Genomic DNA, 27,662 nt, shown 5'->3' with positions numbered 1-27,662 from the left:
TAAGAGGCAAAAGATTTTTTCTTAATTGTATTCACAACATGTTAACTTTCCACCGAGTTCAACCAAGTTTGTTGTGCTGCTTTTCTCTGGCACCGTTTCAAATAAAAAGAGCTATTATGATACAGTCAAGCTTCTACCAAACCTTAAATGCAGACCTATTTAAGTGAAGCCACTCAAAACTGGTGCTTTTGTACTAAAGCTTACGCTTCTAGCGCACCAGGACTCCATTTGAACAGATACACCGGAATCTTAAACAGAAAAACAAGACATGCTCATAGGGAGGATATACAGAGATTTATTTAATCAGGTTTACTATTTACAGTTGAGATCACTTTCACAAACTACTTTCTACTCTACATGGCTACATTGTTTCCAAACCAGTTGAAGATCTACAGTCTAACAGTTCACTCAACACATAAAACCGCTCTTCATAGAAAAATGAAATATTTCATTATAGAACAGTAGTGCATACATTATACTCCTGAAAAGCCAGCTTGTATTTTAAACCACTAATGTCGGAAAGATTTGCTCTTGGAAGGTCAAAACTGCAGTCACATGATCCGAAAGTATTGGGGTTTGGTTAGTCTTTTATTTTCCTTTTATTTATATAAAAGTGTACTGGACTTAAGTGTTCTTTAAAAAGTGACACTGGTGAGGGGCAAGATTCACATCTTTTTCTCTCCAATTAAATACAGCTGGCTTCCTTTGTACAACTTTGGCTGAAAAAGTTTCATGTAGCAAAGGTTTTAAGACATCCTCTCTGTATGCAAGAATCAGCCAGTTAACGCTTAGAGGTAATCTACCAAAGTAGGCACACATCCTTTGACTTTCATATCAACCAAATGACACCAAACTTGCAAATGGTTCTGAAATTAGAAAGTTTACTAGTATACTAAAACATTTAGATACATGAATAGCTGGCTAAAACAGTGAAAGTCACAGGTAATTATATGGGTGTGTGTAAAGCTGAGTTGTTTTGCCCATCACCAGTGTACAGTACAGCTGTCTCATCTGTGAAAGGTGTGCTTTGACTAAGCTTAGGGCAAGAAAGCTATTGCAGTAGACTTGGCCCGTTCACCTTCCACATGAGTGAGATAAGATTGAACTGCATGTTCACATTCTCTTCTAGGCATAGGTTCCACCAGTGATGAGAAGCTCGTAGGCAGGATCCCGACTCCTCCTACATAGTACTATACAGGCACACAACATGCCCAGAAGCTATGGAGAAAAACAGAAAAAAGAAAACAAGCTGAGTGCAAAGAAGGTACTTCAAGAGATTTAACCTCAGCACAAAAATTGTCAGCATGCATTGCAAGACTAAACATCCAGAAGGTAAATGGCAACAAATGCCTTGTTCTTGAGCAAGCTTCATGCCCTGCTGTGAAAAACAAGGTCCACAAACTCCAGTCTGATTTTCTTGCAAGATCATCTTTGTGTCTTTTACAAAAGCTTTTTGGTCAGCCATCTGCATTCTGCCTCTATAATTCAGACGGAAGAAGTGACTTTCTTTATGAAAGCTACAGATTTTTAGACACTATCTGGTCTAAAAAATCCAAGCGAAATTCAAATGCATTAGCCTCCAACTGCTATGATAAGAAAGAGCAGAACTTTAGTTTTATGAACCAACTTAACCCCTGAAGTCTCTTTCAAATGCTCAGTCTCAATGTCGTATTAGAAAGCTTAAGTCCAATGTGAATTATTCACTCTGAAGACATTTTCTTGCTGTTAAAATTCACAGCACCATGACTCTGCTGACAAGTTTGTCAGGAATTTACAGTATGGTATGATCAGCCTGTATATATTTACAAGGCTTAAATCAGATGAATGTAAGCAGGGATGTAGGGCATGATATTCTTCAGAAGCTGCATATTTACTGAAGGTCAAATAAGACTGTACCTACTAAAAAAAGATCAGGTACAATCTTGTGTCCTGTGGTCAGCGATATCTTCTAGTAAAGTAAGATATTATCCTGATTTGGTTATATAGATAGAAGTTTATTCACAGATGCAAATACCTCAAGAGGCTTCTGTCATAGCCCTGGATTACACAGCATCACCTAGAAGGTAAGTTTCTAAAAACATCCCTCCAAAAAAAAAACTCACCCCAAAACCCCTTTGAACAGAAAGCAAATAGAATGAAATGGCTGAGCAGACAACCAAGTATACAGCTTCTTCACAAAAACAGCAAAAACCCAGTGAAAATACAGCACTGGGACACAAAAGGAGAATTACTAACTTTTTAATATCAAGTCTGATGCAAGCATCATGTGTGTAAGATGTTTTAAAACTAAATGATGCCACATGTAACAGTAGCTCAGTCTGCGCAAAGACTGAACAATTTAAGAACTCTGACTCTAAATAAGCAGCAACTTAAAAAGAGGCACGATAAAATTTTCATTTAAGCTTTCAATTTCCTGGAGAAAGACAAGCAGCAAAGATTAATAAAATTCTTTGTCTGGAGTGCATTACACCTGCTTTGGATCTATAGCAGAAACCAGCTCAAATTCAAAGAAGTATATGGAGGGTAACCTAGTGGGTGGCACTTAGGCCTGCTGGTAAAAATCAGTATCTTTCTTCACTTCCCATCAGTACTGGGGTGGTTCCAGTTCAGATTAACTCCCAAAGATGGTATCACAGAAAGGTTTGGGTTGGAAGGGGCCTTTAAAGTTTACTTAGTTCAACCCTCCTGCAATGAACAGGGACATCTTCAACTAGCTCAGGTTGTTATAGTCATATTGGAGGCAGAGAAAACAGAATTGCATGTCCTCTTCATGGATACAGCCCTTCTAAGTGAGGAGGCAACATCCACAATTAAAAAAAACCCCAAACTTAAGTTAGACTTATGAAATGGAGAGGTTTTGATAGATGCCACTGACTACAGAACTCTGAAGAAGGCTCACAGCCTGCAAGTACAAGAACTTCAGCTTTTTCCCATTCAAAACAAGGATAAAATGAAGAGTGTGCTGCAGAGAAACATCATTAGTCTTTTGTTATAATCCATTCTAGCCAATTCATTAATTCACATTTACAATTATCCACACAAGATAATCCCGTTCAATGACTCAAGACATTCAATTTATACAGTTGTGTAAGATCCGAAACCATCAGGTACTATAACAAAAGCTCATGCAATCAACTTTTCAGTTATTATTTAAACCATCTGTATTCTTTTGGAGGCCACTGATCATACTCTTAGAATTCAAAGTAAACAGAAATAACTCCTTTATTTCAACTTCCTCTGTAATCTGTCACTTTCAAAAACATGCTCACACCTCTAAAAACTCTTCTAAGGCATTTGATTCTGCTTCTCTTCAGCTGCTATTTAATACTGTGAACAGAAGAATTTTAGAAATCTGTGTTGAGGAAGGATCCATGCACAATCCTACCTTCAACTTGAACAGTTCAGACATCTTCCACAGTCAGGAGGTTTCTTTAGGGTTTATTAAAAATTCTATTATTTTATAATATTTGTCTGCAAGCAGTAATTAGATGCAATCTCTCACCAAACTAATCTGTTGTAATCACTTGTTGTATATACAACAGGCATGGTCAGGATCTTGGAAATGATGACTGACTACAAAAGCTATCTTTAAGGATGAACTCTGCAGATAATCCAGCAGCACTTCTACTGCACTGCAATGCCTTTGCTCCCTTCAGTTTGCCATCTATTTATTAATAGTTCTGTGCTGTCACTGTGGTTGAGACCAAGGAATTATTGGATGCTGGAAGATTCCCATGGTAACTGAGACATGGGCATATCAATTACTTCTGTGCAGAGAAGACTAAGTTGTCACAACTCCCAAGCCCTGCAAAAATTCTCCTCAGTCTTCCCATTTCAAAGATTGTACTGAAAGCTTACAGTCAACAAATTTAGCCATCAGAGGTGAGGAACTTTGGACAGCCTTCTTGCATAACACGAAATAACCATCAGTTCAGAATGGACTCTATGCAGTGAGTCTAGGAAAGGTAGTAAAATTCACCAAAAGGTAAGAAAAATGTAATTACTCCTCTAAGTTTACAGGCCATGACTATGTAGGTCACAGATCATTTGCTGAAGTGTCTATTCTCACCTCCAGTTCAATTAGCACACAGGCTATTTTGCTGAGAATCAGGCTAAATACATACTTAAATCCTGTATTACAAACACGAGGGTGTCACAACTTGCATCTTACATTTCAGGAGATGAATAGAACAATTGGAATAGTGTTTAGTACCAACTTGACTGAAACTAATGTTGTTTTAAAAACATGTGAATGTACAATCATTTGAACTGTGGAGCAAAGACACAATAATATGACTTCTGGTAGACTTAAATGTGATTACCACTCAGTGAGTATTACTAGACAGGAATTTCAAGGGTATTCCCAACACCTTGTATATTCTATACTTACCTTCATTCATTTTCTAAACAGGTATCATGTAGCTTGTTTTACCTTCAAGCCAAAACATTTCAAAATGCCATACTGCAGCATTAGCAAAGACATTTCTCTGATGCTCTTATTTTCTTGATGAACTATTTAGAAATGATGTACTTCCTGCCGATAGCTTGGTTACTGACACAAGGAGACAAAGCAAAGAGCACTCACTGCAGAAAGGATACAACTAACATGCTTGCCTAGAATGGATGAGCCAGGAATAACAGTTGGATACAAGCAGCCACAGCATCTGTGGCCCAATCATTGGGAGGTTTATAACTGTGCTCCATTTTGGGATGTACCTGTTAATCAACCTGCAAACTCCAAAACTAGGAATAATGTTTTCTCTTGAGATTCAGCTTACCCAGCCTCAGAACACACTTCTTCCTACATAAAAATCTGCAAGAGTAGCCATGGTTGTGGTAAATACTTTTATTTACATTACACAAATACATTTTGGTGTTCAAGAAGATTAAATATTGTTTTAACAGTCAAAGTTTTAAGAATGGCAATTAAAATTAATACCTTCCTTCAGAAGCCTAAGCACAGACCTCATCATATTTAAAGCTCCATACCTGGAGTAATCTGGTTCTGCAGAGTTCTACAATATTACTGTATACAGTGTTACCTATGAGTATATCCTTATAGCATTGAAATAGAAATTTAACCATGTTTTCATATGACTGTTTACAAAGATGATTTACCTTCAAACATATGCTCCAGCTCAAAAGCTGCTTTTGAAAACAAAAGTGCCTAAACTGTTCAACTCAACAGATACAATGTTTGCCGGATTCAAATCATTCCTGTTAAAGGCACAAAAGTAACTTCGAAATTAGTTTTCAAGTCTCTGGTATTCATCATACGTACTACATTTCTGAGAGGCCGTAACATTGGCATAGGCTGAAAATAATACAGATAATGCACTAAGCCTGCCAAATTGATCAGCATTCAAAATTCCAATTTTACAGGTATGTTTAGAAGGCAGCCCTAGGCTTGGGTTTTTTAAATAATTTAAATAAATACTGAGATACACATTAGTTTATTGCCTCAGTTTTTTTACAAGCAGGGTAACTGTAACAATTAAGGTTCATTTGGGAGACAGGCAGTGCTCAATTTTAAGCAGGCAGCATTCCCAGTTCAGGACATCATTTTTTGCTAAAGTTCAGAACACAAGAAATTTTTAAGCCACAAGGCAAAGCTCTGTTGAACATGCTATCAAAAACCCTGGTGTATCTCCTAGGTGGGCTTGACATTATCTGTATGTCATGAAACACAATGAAGCTGACCTACCTTTAAAATGGCATGAAGTTTGAACTGTTTTAAAGTTTGAAATTAAATAGTATGCAAATTGTTCAAGAGTTAAATATCAGAGCACATTCATGATACTTAGTTAGCTTTCAAGAAATAATTTACCTCTTACTCTCTAACAGGTAACTGCACATACCATTGACTGTTCAGCTATCTTCAAAGCTAATAGAATATTCAACCACATAGCAGTAGTTTTAGACCATGCATGGTTGAAAAGTTCTGTGTTAAAGTGTTTAGGTCCTTTTGACTGATGACCATTTACTCCCCAAACCAAGCAGGGACTAAAGCTGCCATGATTCTGTGCATACCTGTAATAACCTGGACAGCAGTTGAGAAAAAGTTTACAGATAAAGAATATTCTCTTACCTGAATAGCAGCAAATGCTAGTGCTGCCCAGATGACATACATCATGATCTCCTGAAGTTTCTTTACAACCAGAGCCTCACATCCCTGAAAAAAGTACAATTCTTACATACCCATGAGGCAACCACATATAGACATGCATACCAAGAAAGCCTCCAAAGCATCAAGAAGGTCAGAAAGATAATCCACACACTAAAGAAGTCATTAATTAGTGTATCACTAAGTATGATGAAAAAAGGTTTTATTTTTCCCCTAGAAACGATGTTTATTTCCTGTTAAAGCAGCAAGTATTCCCAAAACTTCATACTCCCACCAACAAGAAAATTAAATGACTGCCAGCAAAAGCATGTGGCTAACAAGCCATACTTTGGGTGTCTTACCTCAGAATAAAGGTCCATCGGGCGGGTCAAGCTGCCAGTGCAATTGCTGAGGGCTGCTTTGCAGCAGCTAAGCGGCACACTGTTATTTTTAGTTTGTTTGAACCAGACGGTATTCTCCCAGTCTGAGTAGTTATGGATCCCACAGCAGCGCAACTGGAAGTTCACACAGGTAAAAAGCCAATGGGTTTATGAGTCAAGAAGTGGGATGAGACAGTAATTCTAATTGCAATACCAAAAATATTCAGATTACCCAAACATGTACAATTATTTAATATTAAGAATATGCAAGTGTATTAAGATCATGTCCCACTGCAGAAAAATATGTGAGTACTAAGTATTTTAAACCAAACACTGACTCAACAGCCAACAACACAAAATGTAGCTCTGCAGCAACAGTGTCAGAATTCCACTAGTTTTAACCAAGTTCAGCTATTTATTGACCAATCAGTTGTTCCTTAGATTTGTAAGAATGGAAGAAAAACTGCTACACAACTAGCAGAGCAACAACGCATTCATGTTTTAAGGACAGAAAAGACTGCAAGGTTTCCATGATTCTCGCCATCTCACCTGCCTCTGTACATAGTCAATAGCACGACTGGCTGCATCAGGATTTGTCCCATTGTATCCATTGTATACTTTCCGAATGCTGTGATCAACTTCATCCTCTACCTGTGAAGCAGTAGGAAAGCATCTGCATTAGCACACCAACAGAAGTAGTACAGGGCTAGGTAAAGTTATTTCACTGCTCATTATAGCGATGCAGGAAACCAAGGTAACTCCCTATCATCTGAAATCAGCATATTTGGGTGGCACAGCTTCTTAAAATTCTAACTTGACTTCTGCAAAGATGTTGTTAGTTTGCAGCAAATGGGTAAGAAAACAACCCAAGCAGCTATCTCCCACAAGATTTTAGACAAAGCAGCTTTGCCATGTACCTCAAGGGAAATTGCTTTTATTATGACAGTGTGGCAGACATTTCATGAACTTCAGGACTCTCCAAACCCAGTATACCAACCAGGGCTATCTCATGCCCTTTGGGACCACAAGGATATGAGTAAGTCATACCACCTACTCTTCCCATTCTGACTGAAGCACAAGTAAATTCCCAAAGATGAGGTCTTCTGGCTGACTATTCTACCAAGCTCTCTGTTCAGTGCCAGTCCCCCCACACCTCCTGAGAAACGTTGATGACTGGTGTACATACTGGAATAGCTCCTACAGCTACCGCAGATGAGTCAAGCTGCTAAAGATGCTGTCAAGTACATGTGTTAGAAATGGATGCCACCCAAGTATCATCACTTATCCCCCAAAAAGGTATCTTAAAATGCCCATTTTGGAAGAAATCTGACTAGAACCACTTAATAATATGTTTCACTGTAAACTTATTTAAATGCACATAAAGTGTGGTGTAGCTAAACATTTGTACAATAGTAAGGCTCTGAATTGATTTTTTTCCTATTACATTCAACAGGAATTATGTCCCAGGAATGTAATCTTGAGGCTGAGCATTAACTAATTCTAATAATTAACTATTCTTTAGATTTGCAAGTTACAGTAGGAGGGTCTTGTCAACACATCATTCCCTTAAATGCTTTACTGGAACAATTTTCTACACAAGAAGTTGCACAAGCTTCATTCCCAATCACCCCAGAATGCCGGTTATCTTTACAAGTAAATCCGTATCAAGATAGATAGGAATAAAAGTCAACTCAGCCTGCACAGGCAGCTTGTTTCAGACCAGCTTAAAATCAATTGTTTGATGATTTAACTACTGTGATTTACAACTCTGATTTATATAACAAACCAGCTGTTCAATTTGTCATATAGGTTTTTAAATCATTTATTTCTGTGCTTCCTTGTATATCATTTGGCTTATGGTTCAATTAGGGCAACATTATGCCTGAAAAACCATGCAAATTACATACAATGCAAACTGAAGCCACTAGCTTGAGCTAACTGCCAAGTTTTACAAAAAATGAGAAATCAACTACTCCACCCGGGGGAAAAAAGTCATTAAATCCTCAACCGACTGGCAGTCTGTTTAATCCCTACTGCCACTTAAAAAAGCCTTACTTTTACCAATAAGAGTCAATGCTAGCAGATTCTGCAACAGGTCACAACAGTATCACAACGTGACCTGGACATGCTCCATAGCGTTCTGAAGGAGTAGGAGTCTGAATGGCACCAGGTTTACAGAATGAAAATTAAGTGATTTCAAGATCAGTCATTGTATTTTCAAGGGGCACAATGCCACTTTTTTGAGACATTATATTCAGTCCTTCTTTATCCTGGCAAAACCAATGAGAAATACATGCAGATTTCACTTCCTACTTCACTGGTAATAAATTCAGTTATTTCTCATAGTCCTGCTGTACTCTAAAACAAGTTTAAGATGTTAAGTACCATAGGGTAATAGAACACTGCCTTTTTACTAACAAAACCTGTCTGATGTTTCAGAAGACTTAAGATTCTGTTTTCAAACATTGACTCCCACAAATGACTTAACATAATACCATGCTGACACCAAAAAGAGATAACCCCTCTTCCCCCAAGCTCTGACCTACAGCTGTGAAACTGCATGGTAGCAAAACAAATGAGGCAACATGCAAGCTGTGACCAATCCAAGTTTCAAGTGTTTGAAGTATGCAATTTCAGACAGGCTAGGAAAGAAAGACCTGTGCATTGACTTCTATCTGCTTTGAATACTGTTAACTGAAAAGAGCAAGCTACTTAAAGACCAAACACAGAAAAGAGTAAGATGATCACAGCTTAGTCCACATCAGGTCCATGGTAATTCCTGAATAACAACTACACTGTAATACAGTACATCCTTGTTAAATACAAAAGCACAGGGCAACCGTTCAAGTTAATGTATAAGAACTCAACGTATTTCCCATTCTCCAAGAACTGCACTGCCTTCCTCAGTTGCTTCTAAGGACTACTTCCACTACAAGCTTCAGAGTCCCAAATGATTTTCTCAGTGCACTGCCAAGATTCCAGAAATCAAATGTAGACCATGAGGAAAACATATCCTGAATTTAAGCACTGCTAATAGAGCATTTCTGTTTTAACAACCCATTCTACCTGTTACCAAGCTAGAATGTTAATGCTTAGCTCAAGGTCCTCTTGTGTACTGCATACTCAAGGCAGCCTTCCCTTGTAAACCAAGCAAACACTCTAGAGTTTTACTTCATGTTTGTCTCACTGTTTCTCCCATGATAGTAGGAGAAAGCAAGGAGGAGAGAATACTGAACTACGAAGACCTGGGTGGTTTATATAAACGCAGAAGACCAAAGAAAGGTTAACTGTGGTGTGGTCCAGCTCGCTATTAAACCATCACTGGAGTGTCCTATACTGCAATTATACTACATATCACAGCTAGAAATGCCTTTTCTCCTAGTTTTTGGGCAAAATTTAGATATAGATATAACAAAAGCCAGTGAAACTGTGCAAGTTAGAATTGTCAAGCTACACTGTGGTATCTGTAATAGCACATGGTATATTTCTGCCACATACTGTGCTGGTAGAAATACCATTCGAATAATTTTTCTGGCTCTGTTTATTAACTTTCATTGAACAAACAGTGGAGAAATCATTTCTTTAGCCACACCTCCTGTCAACAACCTGTATAAAGCTAGACAGTATACATTAACACATTCAATCTATTTGATTTTATTATTATGCAGTGTTAGTCTGCATACCAAAACACAAGACAACATTTAAGTTACTGCATATCAAAACAATATGCTCTATGTTCAAATACTGTGTAACCTAAATCATTCACAAAGCATAAATAAATTAGAAGATCATCTGGAAAATGGAAACGTACCCAATCGAGTCACCACGACCCCCTCCACTATTCAACTGCTAATGACACATTCCAGCTAGATTTTAACTTACAGGAAAACTTTTTGCTTTACTTTGAGGAATATCGATGTTCTAAGTTTTAAGATACTGACATCTCAAATTAACCCATGTAGAGATTTGGTTTTATACCCTTAACAAATACCTCTTAACAGTTCCACAGAAGCAAATGCAATAAAGTCAACACCTCTGTATTTCGGTCACAGTTTCACAACAAAGCACTTGCTGAAATTGGGAAGTTATTACCTTTGCTCTGTAAATGTATCCAAGGACAACGACCACAACTTCAGTGATAAAAACCAAGAGCAGGATGATCACAAACTGCAAAATACAATGAAGAGTGTGCAAATAATTTTACCCATTTACTCTCTGAAAACTGCCATATAGATTTTGCTACTTCAAGTAATTTTTCAGGTAATGTTTTAACACGTAACAAAGCAGGCAATTAATTTGACCAAATGAGTCCAGAATTAACTGCATCAAGGATCTCTAGCATTCATAGCTTCACCAAGGAATAATAAGCTGCCCAGCCAGGCAAGTGCTGATCATTAGGGCTAAAAACACCATATTGGAGTGCTTTCATCAAGCGTTTCTTTTCAATCTTCTTTCTGTAAGACAAACATGAATGCCACAACAAAGAAGCTCCCCAGGCTGTTACTAAGAGTGGTAGATGGACTAACAGGACTGTTTCCTGACATAAAGCCCTGTAACAACTGGCAGCGACAGCAAGCTATACATTTTTCTCGGTATATTTAAGATAATTTTTAAAATAAACTGTTAAAGAAGTCTACACAGCATCCAACAAAGATAAAAACAAACAAAACAAGGGGACAGTTTAAATATCAGCCTCTCTTCTACTTAATTCTCAAGCTGAAATTACAGTAAAAATTCATGAAAACACATAGCATTAAATACCACAAATTAAGTGTTCATATTGAACCATACAGGAAAATATTTAGGAATCATAACAACCCTTAGTTAACCTCAACACAAAATACTGAAAACAAGAAGGCTCCTGGATCACCTTTCTCTGTCCAATTTCAGCTTTTCAACCACAACAGATAAAGATGAGATTTAATTATACGGCTTTATACTTTATTTTTTAATGAGATAACCACAGTTCTAAAAAAGGTACAACTAAGAGCCTTCTGCTGCCAGGAGTGGCTAATTTCACACCAGTATTTGGAACAGAAAATCAAAATAAGATGTTCGTAACACAATATAAAGAGAATACATTTAAGGCCATAAAATAAGATTAGAACAAGCTTAAAACCCCATATTTTAGAAGTCCATTAGAAGGGAAGGCAGCAAAAAATACAATGAGCAAACACCATCACATAAAACCTCTGCAGCTTACCGTAGCAAGTCCACAGCGACTTTCTCGAATTGTGGCACAGCACCCAATAAGTCCAATGATAAAAAGAAGTGTTCCCACAGCTATGATGATAACTGCTGGAATCAGCGTGTAGACATCTTCAAAGAAGTGATCATAGTCATCATATGTGATGAACACATAGGCTCCCACGTAGCACAGTATGCCTGCTGCTGCCTACAACAGACAATAACACACTAAGTTCCTTTGAACACCAAACCCTCCTTTCAGCAAGGCTGATGTACAAGTGTTCTATCAAACTCCATAAAGCAGTCTTCCTCAGAATTTAAGTTTAGCCATCTTTGCTAAGTTACAGCATATGCTTACTAGGAACATCTCAAATGAAGGCCAACCAGTAGTTTTCAAATTACATTCATTATATAAGTCATATGGAAGTCACAGCACATCATCAAGAAATGATGGTAACCATGCTATGAACACCAAGATCTTGCCCCCTACTCTCAAATACTTCCTTCCCATGCTGTGAACTAAGCTTTCTACGCAGTCTAACATTCACAAACTGTCTCATATTTTTGAGAACAGGATTCCAATCCATCCAAGCAGCAAGTTATTTGCTATTCCACAGGCTTTCAGAACAGGTATGCAGTTAATTTTACCTGCTATTATTTACCTACTATTCTTCCATTTCGCTAATTACTACCTATGATTTAATATTAGAACAGAACACACATTGCAGACTTTAACCTCTACTAAGGAAAGATAAACTGCTAGAAACAGCATTTCTGAAGCATTCACAGGACTGTAAAAATTAATTCTAATCAACAAAGCAAGTACGAACAAATATGAAACACTAGTTATTAAAAGACAGAACCAAACACCCAGACACACATACCACAGAACTTTTAAAAGATAATTTTAAAAGATAGATTTTCAGAAGGATCACAAAATGATCTTTATTAAACAAAGATACAAAAAGTCCACTTAAAGTTCCTGCAAATAAGACCTTTAGGATGGAGCTGCCACTATAGAGATTTAGAATACTTAAGACAAAGCATTCATCAATCCAATGTGACCTTACTCCCGCCTTACAGCTATCCCAACACATCAATACCTTCATTAACTTTAAGCTGAGCAGATCTAGTGAAGGACAGGCAGCTGTTGCTTGAGGAGCCAGCTAACAGACATTTATTTCAAAGGGCCTTCCCAATTTTTACTTTACAAATGTCCTATCCTTGTGCTGCAAAGAAGAGGGCAGGCAAACATGCACCTAGCTGGTTCCAATTGCTACAATACCACAAGACTGGGCTATGCTATTGTAGAAACAAAGAACCAATAAGTAATTAAGGCCAGGAGGGACCTCAGGGGATGATATAGTCCAATCTCCTCCTCAAAGAAGGGTCTACAGTGAATTCAGACCAGGTTTCTCAAAGCTTTGTCCAAAGTCTTAAAAAAAAAAAAAAAAAAAAAAGAAAAAGAAAAATCTAAGGATGGAGTTTCCACAGCTCTGGGCATCCTGTTCAGTGTGGCGCAGAACAAGACAAGCTGTAAGGTGACTGGTTCCTAGGATTTCAGCATTGTTTGCTACTATGTATGAGATACACTGCAGTATTACTGCAACTACTTCCATAAAACAATACTGCATAAACAGTACTAGAATAATACTTTATATACTGAATATTTCCCATAACACTCTGTTACAGAAACACTATGTCAAAGACAAAGGTATTAAGAGCCAGCTCAAAAGCATCATCAGTTCTGCATGGATTTATGCAATATTCTTCACCCCTCTCCCTCTCTTTGTGCAGTGAAGGTAAGCGTGTACTCTGCAGGAATCTTAAAAGCATTCAGGAAGCTTACATTCATCCAACAAAAGGTGCTATGTAGATACAACAGTAGAGACACCAAAAATTCAGTAACAGTCAAAGACCAAAAGCAAGACATCTCCAGACAAGATTATCTGAAGTGAACAAGCTATTACAAAATCGCCTCATTGAACAAAAGATGCTGAAATGCTAATCTAGCTACAGAAATGCATGGCAAAATGCAGACATACAATTTCTGTACACAAAGCAAAGACTCAAAGTAGTGTCACTGAACAATGGAATTACATTAACTGTTGCCCAGCAATGAACTGTGTGAATGACAGGACAGTGATGTAATCTCTCATTTCTAAGAACTAACATGTCTGTCAGAAGCATGCTATACTGCAAGGCAGCACATAAAAAAACCCCACAGCTGTGGCTGGCATCAGGCACTTTAGAAAATATACCACAAAAGTGAAATCAGAACCATTTGTGAACCCCTTTGTCCTTCTCTGTTGTGTGAAAATTAAGTGGCTTCCTTCTTCTCTAAGCCAAATCTGGCTCATAAACTGCATGAGCACATATATTTAATGAATCTTTTTGAAACATAAAAAGTTTAACCTTTAAAAAAAAAAAACAACCCTGTCTACAGGTGTTAGCTTTCCTTCCTTACTTTAAGATGCATATACTTTTTACAGAACTTTGCCGTTCTGGTATTATGCCAGACAAGCTGAGTCTGACAAGTACAGAGATTAAGTATCATCTTGGAAACTAAGAAAAGCCACGCTCTGTGCCTGTTAAAAGAATTAGCTGGAAAGGCAGATTTTTCTTTAGACTTCTCAGATTCAAGCAGCCTGGTCTGAAGACTTCACTAAATCCACTCTACACATGGAGATACTAAAATGACTAACTAGCCACAACAGCATCAGTTTTGCTTCTGAAGAATGTTGTGGAACCGGTGGTTCTGTGGAAGAAGCTACAGAATTCTGGGAACAGCAGTGTGCATTCATGTCTATAAACCTTGCACTAGAATCACGAGGAAGTCAAAGATAAAGACATTGTGTCTACTTGAGGTTAGCATATCCTCAAAAACTACTCTTCCTCAGAATCTCTTCAACAAGCTCCTGAAAGCAGAGGTACCTGCTGGAGCTTTCAATAGTTCTAAAAGCTATGGAGATTAAAACTTCTTTCCTGTGTAGCACAGTTTAACACTATTTTTGAACAGGCACATTACCTAGCCTATCACAGAACAACAAAACTAGCAATACTACCCTGTTCATTTATAGGAAAACAAGTTTCAAATACCTGCTGTTTTCCTTTCACATTGCAACTTCAAGATGTTTAATATTTTCTGTAGCCTACTTTAAACCAGGAAGGGAGGAGGTCTCTAAATCAGTATTTCAGCTGGGATTCGGAAAGTGATTTTGAAGGAATCTTTTCTGCTCATCTTCTGATGAATTTCACTTACTACCTTCTGGTTTGCAGCACTGAATACTCTTAGGAGTGTATATCAGGATTCACTTTGGAAGAAACTAAACCAGAAGATAAGGGCATTTACTGTGCTAATGGCTAGTATGTGTTCAGTCGATGGGACCAGACTAGCCTGCAGTCCATTATGCACATTACCTGTTGCAAACTCAGAATAAAATTGAATGTGTGCTTTAAACAAAACCCACAACAAGAAAATCAGAACCCCAAAACATTATCATGAACTTAAACAATCTCCTTCCCAAAACGGGAATCATCTGGAGAAACTGAAATCTGTATGAAAAGGATAATTAAAAAATAAATTAAAAAGAATCTCTAAGTTTGTTATCCTGTGAAGTAAACAGTGAATCTGCAGAAGTCTGAACTCACTCAAGTCAAAGACATTTAAATAAGAAGCTACCACATTTGCAGTCATGCATCTGCTATCATTAAATGGAAGCTAAATATATGAATTGTGCACAGTTCAAATAAGTCTTTGATAAACAAGGCTTGAAGGAAGAATTCTCAAACTTAATCTGCTCAAGGCTCTGAATAGAGCCAGCAGCAGCTCCTGAATCTGTGCCAGGTCACATGTGTGCTCCAGGGAGATGACTGGTTATTCAGCATTCACACATCCTTTTTAGAGTTGTTTGCATCTAACCTGTAGTAGTGAACCTGAAGTGGTGTACTCTTATTTTATGTTAAATTAACCTTTAAAAAGATGACAAGTCCAGTCAATGAAGACAGCTTGCTGCAAAAGGCCTGAACAACCAGACATCCTTCTCATCAGAGGAAAATTTAAAAAATGCATAGACCTCTTGTAGTTCAGAAACAGCTTGATGTTACTGCTTTGGCATGGGCCTCTAGGAGTTATTAAAAGCCAAAAAAGTATGCAAAGAACTGAAGGGAAAGATGAAAGCTCTAATGACACAATGATACCTGCAATGATAAACATTAGCCTCTTAAGCCCATGCCTATTTCATAATGACAGCTTTCAAATGCTCTGAGGTAGGCAAGGCTACACACTATTTAAATGCACCTCGAAACAGTTTCAGTTTTGGGTTTTGGTGTCATTGTGGGGTTTTTTTTGTTTGCTTGGGTTTTTTCTATTTGGCTGTTTTTCCTTAAGTAGGTTGCAAACACCAAAACCTCTTTTCCTGTTTTCTGTAATGCTAACACACTGCAGCAGTTTGAAAGCTAAAATTTTGGCTAACAGTCCCTCACCTTTTCTGCTTGGATCCTGTCCTAAGACACTTTTCCAAACCCATGTATTGCTTTCCTTGTGTTAAAGGTCAGTGTACCTTTGTTCTCACTGTCTTTCTAGTCTGCTGCAAGCTTCTTTTATTAAAAAAAACCCCAACCAACCAAAAACATTCCAGGAGAGATTTTTGCATGTCTACAGTTAGATTAGTTTCATTTTTAATAGTTACTTTTCTCCACACATACCAATGCCTGAAAGTTTCCTACCTACAAAAAGGGACACTGGTATAGTGGTTTGCTACCCAGTCTTGAGGCTTCTTTGAGCAGTATCTTAAAAAGTGTTTTTTCACGCTTCATTGTTTGACTTCTACTCTATTTCTTTGACAGTTTCAGTTCTCTCCAACACTAGAGTATTCGTAGCCTAATTACTGTCAGATGAAGAGATTTCCTGGATCTGCTATCTTAAGTTTTTCTTTTAGCTTTCTGTCCTTCAAAAATCTAGTTACTCAGTTTTAACTTCAAAGGCCCTCTGATGCTTATTTCTCTTTTACATTCTTTTCAACACTTTGCTACAGTCTCTCACTCTTCCCTTCCATCTGAAACAAATACACACGCATACATGACATTATTTTCTCTACTTGCTTAAATTAATGCCCATCCACCTTAGAAACCAATGGTTTCGTGACACTCTTCTACTTTGTTCTCATTAATAATAATTCAATTGGAACACTGAGCTATTAATTGTCTTAAAAAATCCTTTGGAAGAAAAAACTAGCTATTCCATTCAATGTTGTAACATAGTTAGAAATAGTTTAAAGGCTTATAAAACAAAGCCATGTAAAATTCAAGTAAGCCAGACTGATTTGTCTATACTAGGCAAATTCAATTCAGTAACCCTATGCATAAACCCCTCAAATTCAAGTGTTTCTGCAGCTAAACCAAAAGGCTAAGCTAGGCTTCTTTTGCATTTGACAGTCCAAATATCACTAATTGCAAAAGGCAGTGCACCAGATATGAACAATGTAGTCATTCTTTTACTCCTATTTAGTCACCAGGGTTGTAAACTTGGCCTGGTGCTCCACTGTTTCCAGACAGCGAAACCCTGCACAAGAACACCAGTGACTAATCCATGCTATGAAGTTTCACCAGGTAAAGCTGCATTTCAATTTCCATACACTACCAAAAGATATCACATTTAGCTTTGCAAGCTGATTTTGGTTCTGTTAGGTATTAGCTCTAACTTTAATCACAAAACCAGATTCAGAAACTCCTGTAAAAGCTCAGGCAGAGACTTGAAACTTATCCTGTAAAGAAACATAAATGACAGTAATATGCTACTTAAGAGCTAATCAAAGACTACATAAAAATCTGGGCCTGGCCTATGTTTGCTACCTGAAAATTCATGTCCAAATATTGTCAAAAAAACAAAACCAAAAAACCCCACCAACCCAAAACACTCAGAGGCACAACACTGAGTTTTAAATCCTTATTTCTTTATAAAAAATAGTTTATACAATGTACAGGATTCCAAACTGTAACACAATCCTGCAATACACTCACTTCACTACTGAAGCACAAAAACCATTCAATTTTCACATTGAGAAGTAACTGTCCTTCAAGACATAAAAGGCTCCGGTCAAGTAATCCCTGACCAGCAGCCTTTGGGATCATTTGTCAACTGGAGTCTTTGATGACTAAAACCCTCTCAAAAAAGTTTCTTCATTATCCCATCTTTTAAAGTCCTGATCTGAAACAATTCTCAAGTGCCTAGTAAAGTAGAAAAATTGCCTGGCTTGTTCCTTTGTAAGGGGAAGTCAGTTCTACTTTTGCTTTTTACTGCTAAATTTTAATCTATTTTCCCATTGTTGCATTTTCTTTCTTCTTTTCTACCAGAAACCAAAACACATTACATGCACATTGATAGCAACAGCTCATTTTAAAGACAGCACAGATAACATTCCTGCTGTACAGAACTAAAGCCTTAAGATTTCTCTCAACAACCATACCAAAGGTTTTAGAATAACTTAGTCAAAAGAATTTTAAAGTGAATAATTTCAATTCAGTTAAATAACTGCAAGAGCAACTTGTTAGTTTGCAGCTACTGAGTTGAAAGTGTTACAGAAGCAGAATTCATTCCTTTTCTCAAGGATGAGGACACAGAGGTGAAGAAAACCTCAGAGCACGCACAGGGTATTAGGTGCTGTTTTAGCCAAGCAGGCTGTCAAAGTACATTCTTCAGGAACATAAGATACAGACTCCCTTTTCTGAAGCAACACTACAAACATCTTTGAATATTTTTATATTCTATCTTATATCCTAATCATAAGCCTGAACACATTTCCCTCGCACTTTTGTCATCTCATTTCTTCAAAACTGCTTTCAACTGAATTATTTGTAATTGGTCATATTCAGCATTCCATTCTCAAGATATCAAAAGTCTTTCTTCTTATCAACTATTTTGACTTTTTTTTAAAGCCTACAGTTTAATGGTTTGCTGTCATACCATTTATTTCCCTACTGAAGAAAACCCACACATGCTAAACCTTTTGACAGATTGATTAATGTTGGGATTTCCACGCCATCAAAAATATGTCAGAGAATGCATGTACTAGAAGTTTCATAATTCAATTTCATAATCTAATTTTCATAAAGTCATATTGTCTTTCACACTACAATTCCTCCTATGCAACACCCTTCCTTAAAGAAAGTGACTTAGCACCATCTAAATGAAAATGAAGTCACTAGTTGACCAGATAGACCTTGTGCAAACTTAAGGCAAGGTAAAGGTCAACTGAATGTTTGCTTTTTCTTTGCCATTTATCATATCTACTCCAAAACTAATTCATAACAAAACACTAAGAAATCTATTAATCTGATCTGTATTCCTCTGATCTTTCCAAGAAGGGCAAGTTTTAACTGATGTTTCTTATCAATGCATTTCTTTGTGAAGTACCTTTGACTCTGCCAGATTATCCAGAATTCAAATGCATATTTCATGCAAGATCTGTATTATGCTACTCTTGATGACTATTACTCATAATGCTCTTTTCCTGCAGAACTTTGTTTTTAAGGCAGTATGTGTGTCTACAATAGACATACTCCATGCCTGACACCCCTGCAAACGCAACTCAGCTGAACTGTCAAAGTATCACAACAGAACCTTGGAAAGGTGAGTAAAGCCTTTCTATCTGATAAGCCAGCACCTGTCCTGCTGCAAGGGGAAGGTAGTTTCCACAGCACATCTTCTTAATTAAAAAAAAACCAACCCAAAACCTCCTGTAGTAGTAATTAATACTTAGGAATGTACAGTTAATATAAGAATTTAACCAGATGTGAAAAAAGTTTCCACAAAACTACACAGAAACAAGACGACTTTTTTATAGTGTCAAATAGAATATGTATTAAGTAACATGGGACTTCTCAAAAGCAGATGGACTTGTAGATTCACTGACAAACTGAATAGAGTATGGGTTATTAGAGTCAACAGTCATACATGATAAATGAGTGGGTATGGCTATGTATGACCTGTGAGCAAGCCTCAGCTGATCTTCCTTCTTCAGAAGGCTTGAAAGAAATAAAGTTACATCCTAGACTGCAGAGCATAACAAAAATATCTCTGCCTTTTCTTCAGCAGTAAACACAATTTTCTGAACAAATCACATAAGATACCTACCAAAGCACTCTGAACATCCACATCTTCCTACAAATATGAGATCCATGGGGAAAGGTGTGGGGGGGGGGGGATCAGGAAAGTTATAAATCATCTTGACCAGCCACTCTTGCAGAGCTTTCAACAGCAAACTATGCAGAAGCATTCTGCTATTACTACAGTTGACCATGAAGCTCATGACCATAATACCCAAGACTTACATACAACACCCAATAGAGACATTTAATTTATAAAAGCATTTATAGGAGACTTCATATTTATTTGACCAATTATAGGCAGTTATCTATTGCAAAGTTTCAGTGGAAATCTGGAAGTTTCAAAACTGGAAGTTCATATGAATCAAGCAGAAGATTTCTGTAACATCACAGAAGCAACCACACTGTCAATTAGTTAGGCACCAAATTACTAAATACACAGTCAACTAAGTCAGAAAACGAAATGTGCTAGATCAAGAGTTGAAATTCTTCTGTCTCTTGCCATTTAAAAATGAAGATGTACTACTTTTGATGAAAGCATGTAGATTTCTTATTTTATGCTACAGCTTGCTAAAGAGAAGAAAAATGCTGATTTTTGCAGTTCTCACTTTTAGAAAGCCTGCCTCATTCTACATGCAGCTGATGAGCCGTAAGGTTGTTCCAGCACAAGCAACCCACTTACCTCCCTGCCAAAAAGCTATCAGCGCTAGTTGACTTCTTAGGCTGGAGATGGTTGACAGAATACAAAATTGGTGACATTTTAATCTGACACAAAGTACATTCTACCTAAATACAATCTGTCCATTTTTAATTCACTCAAGTTTGTCTCAAACAAAAAAAGTCATTAACAACTCTGAAGTGCTAGATTCAGCATTACACAAAATAACTTTGTACCCACCACTGTTTAAGCTGAGTAACTGTAAACTTCAACATGCTACTAAATTACTAATGCAGCAAACAAGAAAAATTACCTTTCAAACCTATCAATTATGAAAACTATCACTAAGCTTTTGGAGTGAGGGAGAAACTGCATATAGAATTTGTGTTCATTTATTCAGAACAGAGCCTAGTTTCCATCAGCAACTAAAGAAAAACCTATTTCAAGACACCATTAATAACGCAACTCGCAACAACTGTCTAGTCCAAAACTTTAAGTATGACATAGCAGCTATTAAATAGCTTTTTTAATGGCATTTGCAGCTATGCATGTAACAAAAAGCCACACCCAACAAAGCAGATTCCAAACAAGAAGCTGTACTGAAAGGTTGATGTAACTGCCTCATACTTCAAAGATAAAGAATGGAGCCTACGCATCTCAGTCAAAATTACAGCCTCCTAATAATACACCACTTAGAGTCAAATATGCCTCATATTTACTGCTCATCTCTGAAGAGCTGTATAGACAAACACTGGTGAGACTACACAGATATGCGCTTCCCCTGACCACAATTAATTTTTAAGCACTCATGAGAGATACTCCTTTGTAAATATTTAGACAAAAACTTCCATCCTGCAACACTTGTTAGATTTCACGTGGCTTTCAGTATTAAATGAAGTAGCTATACATAGCTACCTTTTTATGCTTTAATATCTTGTCACCCACTATTACTTTTTCAAAGCTGAAATCTTTGGACAGCTGGGACTACAGATCTTCTGTTCCTGTAGCTGGGATTAGAGGATGAGAAATGCAATAGCTAAATGAAGAAAATGAATTCTCAAAGTCTACTAAGTATTATTTAATTTATTTAGAGTTATGTCATTCTGACAGCCCAATTATTACAGTGAATACAATGCCATGCTGCGGCCTGTATGATGATCCTGAGAAAGGTCATTTAGAGCAACCTTCTGATCCACCAACCCAGGTAAGCTTCTATCTTGCTGTCAGCATGACTGTAGTTGTGGGAGGTTTAAGTGACCCATAAATACTACAGTGCAGCTGTGGTTACTGGAAGAGTGGAATGCAAGACCTGATTTTGGGCTATTAAGTTATAGAATAGTTAGGGTTGGAAAGGACCTTAAGATCATTCAGTTCCAACCCCCTGCCATGGGCAGGGAGGACTCACCCCAGACCACGTTGCCCAAGGCTCTGTCCAACCTGGCCTTGACCACTGCATGTCCTCACTTTGTGTTAAAAATACGAGGAAGAAAACAGTGCTCCACACTTACCGCTATGTATTTGGGGCGGACGTCCTTAAAGTAGGTGGCCAAACCCTAAATGGCCATAACAGCACTGCAAAAATTAAACCTTCACAGACCTGAAAATCTCAATAATCTAACTCAACCTGCATTCAATTACACAAGTGTCTTTACCTCAAGACCTCTAATACCCGTTAAACCTTTACTGACAGACGACTCAGACAAGAGATTCAGCTCCATCCACCTCCGAAGCTGGCAGGGGGGTGGACTGAGAGGGAAGGCACTGCGCCCATCGCTAACGCAGGGGCCCTGCAAAGGGGCTCAGGACGCTTCTTAAACATAAAGCTTTTAAACACGCAAGGAAATAGCGAGGTGGAACGCGGGAGGGAGCGCCCAGCTGCCTCCGTACGTGAACGAGAACCGGACAGCAGCGAGAAGGCGCGACTCAGGCCCTCCCCTCACAGCTGAGGAAGAGACATCCCCGCGACCGGAGACCCTGACCCTCCCCAGCCGCCCACGGACTCACCCAGAAGATAAGGTTGAGGAAGACCAGGACGGTTTTGGATGAGGTGATACCGCACTGCCCCATGGCGCCTGCCGCCCCTCAGCCTCCAGCCGCGCCGCTCCCCTCAGCTCCGCTCCGCCACCGGCCCCGCCCCACGTGACCCAGGCGAGCAGAAGCGGCGGCGCGGCCAGCCTAAGATGGCGGCCGCTCGCGTCACGTGGCGGGAGGGGGGCGGAGGAACCTAAGATGGCGAAGGGCTCTCTCTTAAAGGAACCGCCGCGGCGCTGAGGGGTGCGGTTGTGAGGCCCAGCGTGCCTTTGAGGGCTCACTTCAGGAAGGGGAGCCACGGTTAATGAGAGCCCCGGTACACGTTCACCTTAGCTCCGGGTGGTCAGTGGTCCTCCTGCCCTCAGAGCTCCCCAAACCACAGCTAATCTGCTGCCACAGAGGGTGTGAAGGTGTTGGGCTGTGAGGAGATCTCTGGGTGTGCTGATGGAATTTAAAAGAGAAAAGGAACCTGTGTTATTTGTGCACCAGGCATGGCAGGCAGGGAGAGCAAACGTGAGATGAGGGGAACAATATGCAATTGACAATCAGGACATTTAGCAGGAACAAGGAACACTTCCAGTGACGTAAAAGTGCATGGCTCTGTTTGCACAACCCAGCAAACAGTGAGGAAAGTCCAAGCGCTGTTAATTGTTAGAACGCTTTAGATGCACCCAAAGAGGGTGTGGTTTGCCAATGAAGAGCAAAGGAAAAGTAACTGAAGAAATCACCAGAGGATGTGCATGGCTTCCACAAGCTGTGCTTTGCTGAGGCTGCATGTGCGCTCCGGGAGCCAGGGCGAGGTAACACCCACCCGGCATCCACTGCCCTGTTTATTCAGGTTCTGGTTAAGTACAGCCAGCATCCAGCCCTTCACTGTGGAGGCACTGTTTGCTGCCTTGCTGGTCAAACCAACCCCCTCCTCACTGCTTCTCCTGGCATCATGGTAGTTTCCTTCTAGAGCTTTCTTTCATTCTCCTTCTCCATTCTAATCCTCAGCGTTTCCTAGGAATACCTGTAATTCCTGAGCTGCGCTGCCCTGCCTGGTGAGCTCGCTCAGCAGCTTGTCCTTTTTTCTTTTCTAGCAGGTTTACATCTTGGGTGGGAATAAACCCATGTTACTGAGGGTCTGAACGTTTCAGGGATCAGGCTTGTGAAGGCAGACAAGTAACAATCACTTATATCCCCTGCTCTGTTTCCATGGTACCAAAGTTTTTTTTCCCCTCCTACAGTTTTGGGAAGTTATATCCAGACCCAGTTCCTGGGTACCATGGAGATAACTAAGTCCTTTTTTCAGCTTTCAAGGCCTTATATGCTCATGGATGAAACTTCCCAATCTTGCCAGAGTTATCGGGCCATTTTCTGTCACAAAAATGGATTTATGTACCCAGAAGATACGCTCAAAGTTGTCTGCACTATTAATGTGGGCTTGCACTCAATATATGGCATTTAGAGTGGGATTATGTCTTGTAATTTCTGCTTTCTAATGTGCTTTTTGTGCTTTATATATGACAATTTGTGACATATGGTATTTTTAAGTGTATATAGATTATACTATCAAAAATGCCACTTTGTGTTGATAGAAAAAAAGGCTTTCTAAGAGGAGTTTCATAGAAAAAAAGGATTAAAAATGATAGTTAAAAACTCTTAGATTTTAGTACAACAATGCTGTTGTGCAGTTTCAGTGTTGAACTTGGCAAACCTAACAGCCTGCTCTGATTTTCTGTATGATTTTCTCTACTTTCATAACACAGTACGTATTTTGTTACAGATACATAGGAATTGGGTGTTCACGAAACAGTCTTTGGTTTCTTTTTTGTATCTAGCTTTGATAACTGAGAATGATTAAAAGGATGCAATAAAGGGCTAGGACTTTATGCTTGGAGAGGAAAAAAGTGCTGTTACGTGTGGCCTGGGATGGGGTTGGAGCTTTATACATACGGGAACAACAGGGGCTCATGGGGAGGATGGCAAAGGTGTCTGGGAGAGAGGAGGAATGGAGACACCGCAGTCAGTCCTTTGAATGGGCGGAGGGATTGTGTGGTTTGGACTCCCATGATAGTAACATCAAGCACCAAGGGAAAGATGCATGCCAAGTGTTCGTCTCAGCATGGCTTCTGGAGAAAAGCAAATATAACAGTGCTTGGCATTCTTCTTTGCAGTGCTGCCTTGCTGCTCTCATACACAGAAACCTGGCTGATACTGGGTGCCAGTGTGGGGTCTTTGTCAGGGTATTTGTCAGGTTTTTGTGCAGTGAGATGTTCTGGGATCTTTGGAGAACACATGCAGTATTATCAGTCCCTGTAACTTCAAATCCACACTCTCTCTGGAATAAGGTGTTAGCTTGTGCTGTCATCTCATACCACGCATGGCATGCCAGTCAAGTGACATGTAGGGAAAAGATGGGGCAAGTAGTAAGATGCCATCAGAAACTGTCCCTCCTCCCTTTATGGGAACACAGGCAGGAAATTCTAGCTCCCCGCCTGCACAGGTAGAGGAGGAGGGACGGCTTGCTGAACTGAGGATAGGCAATGCAGTTCCCAGGAGAGCAGTGAGCAAGGCATGCTAGAAGCAGGTTCTAACAAGTAGTTTGAAAACTGGCTGCGATTTCAACAGCTGGCTTGGCTGAATTGGACTAAACTGTCTCTAGCAAAGCTTTGCTGCTTAGATCTTCCCTGCCTTGCTTGATGTGGACAGGTAGCTTGACTGCAGAGATGTGCTTTTGTCTTTAATACAGTTTAAACCTCTTTGAAATTCTTCAAAGCGTGTTTATCCAGCATTTCACAACATTTAGCCTGTGACTATCATCATAGCAATATCTTCAGAAATGTGTACCAGAAATGTAGACAAGGATATCCTGCACTTCCACTTCTTATGAGAGAGTAAGAGGATCGGAACACTAAGGACAGGTGTGGGGCAAGAGTGGCCCAAAGTTCTCAAATACAGAATGCAAGTGTGTTAGCAAGATACTGACTGCACCATTTGTGGACTCAGAGGCTCAATCTTTAGTATTTAATCTAAGACACCATCATGGCACAGACTGCACTGAATGGCTGGTTAAGGTAAGTGGCTTGAGAAGATCTGCATACTTGGAAGTGCAGAAGCAAGTGTGCCAGCAGATACAGTTATGATGTAGTTTGCCTTTCAGTTTAATTATGCCTGATTCAACTCTCTTTGTTATATAAACACTGAGAATTAAATTCTGCGGGCACAGTGCACTTTGTATTGATGCATTTGAGTCTAGACTTATAAATGACTTATCTAGGCAGGCCTGTAGACAATAGCACAGCAGTGATCATTTCCATTTGCAAGCATGCATTAGAAAAGTAAAATTGTATGCTTGCTCTTGAGGCAAACAATAGTAAATGTAATAGAAACGAGTTAACTCCATTTGAATGGATCAGGTAGTAAAGAGGAACCTCCAGCTTTTCAACAGCTCCTGAGTAGGTAATCATAAGCTTCTTTGAAGTATGTAATAGACTGGAAAGGTCCGTGAACATTGAAGGATGTATAGTAAAGTGACCTGAAAAACATTTTTCTAATCAATCTTTTCATTCATCATTTGAAAGTACAGTTAGCAAATGAGAGCCTGCATCTGACAAAGTATTGTAAACCCGATTATTATTGATGATCAGGTAGTGATCAAATGTTGGAAGCAAGGTCCATTTTATTGCTGTAGAAGGGATATAGAAGGAACCAGGAGCACCACTCAAGACTGAGTGGAAAAAGAAGGTTGAGATTAGCTTATTTTCTTTATATCAGCTAACATTTGACTTGACCTACATAAAATATAATTTTCAATAATAAAAACATACACACATATATATGCATCATTTGAATATAATTTTAATGAACTAATTGTGTAATAATACATTCTTGCTCAAATACACTGGATGACATGCAGAATGTTTGTATGCTCTAAGCTGGTGTATCCTAACTTGCATTTGATAGCAGGCATTGTGGTGACATGGGAAGTGTTGGCATGCTGGAGAGAGACCTTTCAGGTTTGAGAAGCACTACAGTTTGAAGCTAAAAGCCTGATGTGAGAATCTGAAATGATTCTGCATACAGATCTAATGGAGTAATACAGTCAAAAAGCAAGATATGAAAAAAATCCGTTTAAAAACATGTCACTGCTCTTGACAGCTTCCCCAGAGGCACACTAACTTTGTTTATATTAAGAAGTAGGTACAGGTTTTCTGCAAAGTCTTCTCTGATGCTGGAGAGCAACTGGATCTATGCAGTTCATCCATTTCATGCTGTGTGGAAAAGGGAGAAATCACAGCACTGTCCATTCTGTTCTTCGGAGTCTTCAACACCAAACTACAAATAGCACTTTCTCCCTCCACACTCCCCCAACATTACATCTTCTGTGTGAGCTCTCTGCCAGCTCCAGTTGACTCATTTTTCAGAATCTGTATCCTGGAAAATGGCTTCAGTGTGACATGACTTGTCCTTTGGCAGCAGAGCCTGCTAACAAAGCCCTTCTGTCTCCGCACCTGCTGGCGTGTGCTCCTGTCCCCGCCCTGCCCCACTCCCTTTCCAGTTGTGCCAGTGTACCTGTTTGAAGAGAGGGTGATGCTTTTTTACTCACAAAGAGCTGGGCACTGCTGAAGTGACTGGGGGATGGGAACTTCTTAAATCAGAGCTGCTGCAAAGGAAAGGTTTGTGAAATCTCAGAGCACAGTTTGATGGGATTTCCCTTTCTGCAGCACTGTCAGCTTCAGCAGCCTTCTGCTAGCTTCTCCCTAACCTTTCTTCCCGTGGCAATAACAAAGTTACCAGTATAAGTATTTGAGTAACCATGGAGACCAAGAGGCAGGAGCAGATTCTGGTGAAAAAAAAAAACCCCACTCAGGAGAAAAAAAAAGGTTGTATTTTTACCCAGGATTTTTCCCCAGTCTGTTCGCTGAACGTTCCCCAAGAGAAATGTGCAACAACTCACCCATCAGGGCCATGCATAGGCAGAAATGAACAGTGGGCAAGCAGAAATGCTTCTCAGACTTCCCCTTCCAAGAACCTGGAATGTGTTTCACATTACCTGATATTCAGTTTCTGTCTAGTCTTGACTGGCAGTATAAGATGCCTCCCCACATTGCTTCTGTAATCAGTGGAAAATGAATGGATGGTTCATCCCATCCTGAAGAACGTATTTGAGATTAAATGGATCACATCCTTAAGGGATACCTCTCCGTCCATT

General features: G+C 39.1%; 1 protein-coding gene across 1 annotated transcript; it reads right to left on the bottom strand.

The window, feature by feature from the left end:
• Positions 1 to 275: 275 nt before the first annotated feature.
• Positions 276 to 22,574, bottom strand: TSPAN3 (tetraspanin 3). Its single transcript, XM_080626496.1, has 7 exons — positions 22,439 to 22,574; positions 11,687 to 11,878; positions 10,576 to 10,650; positions 7,033 to 7,134; positions 6,466 to 6,618; positions 6,089 to 6,172; positions 276 to 1,218 (listed from the first exon to the last, which is right to left on the bottom strand). Exons 1-7 carry the CDS (start codon positions 22,499 to 22,501, stop codon positions 1,126 to 1,128), a joined length of 762 nt encoding a protein of 253 aa, XP_080482622.1. The 5' UTR covers positions 22,502 to 22,574; the 3' UTR covers positions 276 to 1,125.
• Positions 22,575 to 27,662: the final 5,088 nt, after the last annotated feature.

This window comes from Psittacula echo (genome assembly GCF_963264785.1).
Source record: "Psittacula echo genome assembly, chromosome: 10".
In the NCBI taxonomy this organism is placed as follows: Eukaryota; Metazoa; Chordata; class Aves; order Psittaciformes; family Psittacidae; genus Psittacula; species Psittacula echo.
Note: the sequence above shows the minus strand (reverse complement) of the source record. Positions and strands in the feature narration are given on the sequence as shown.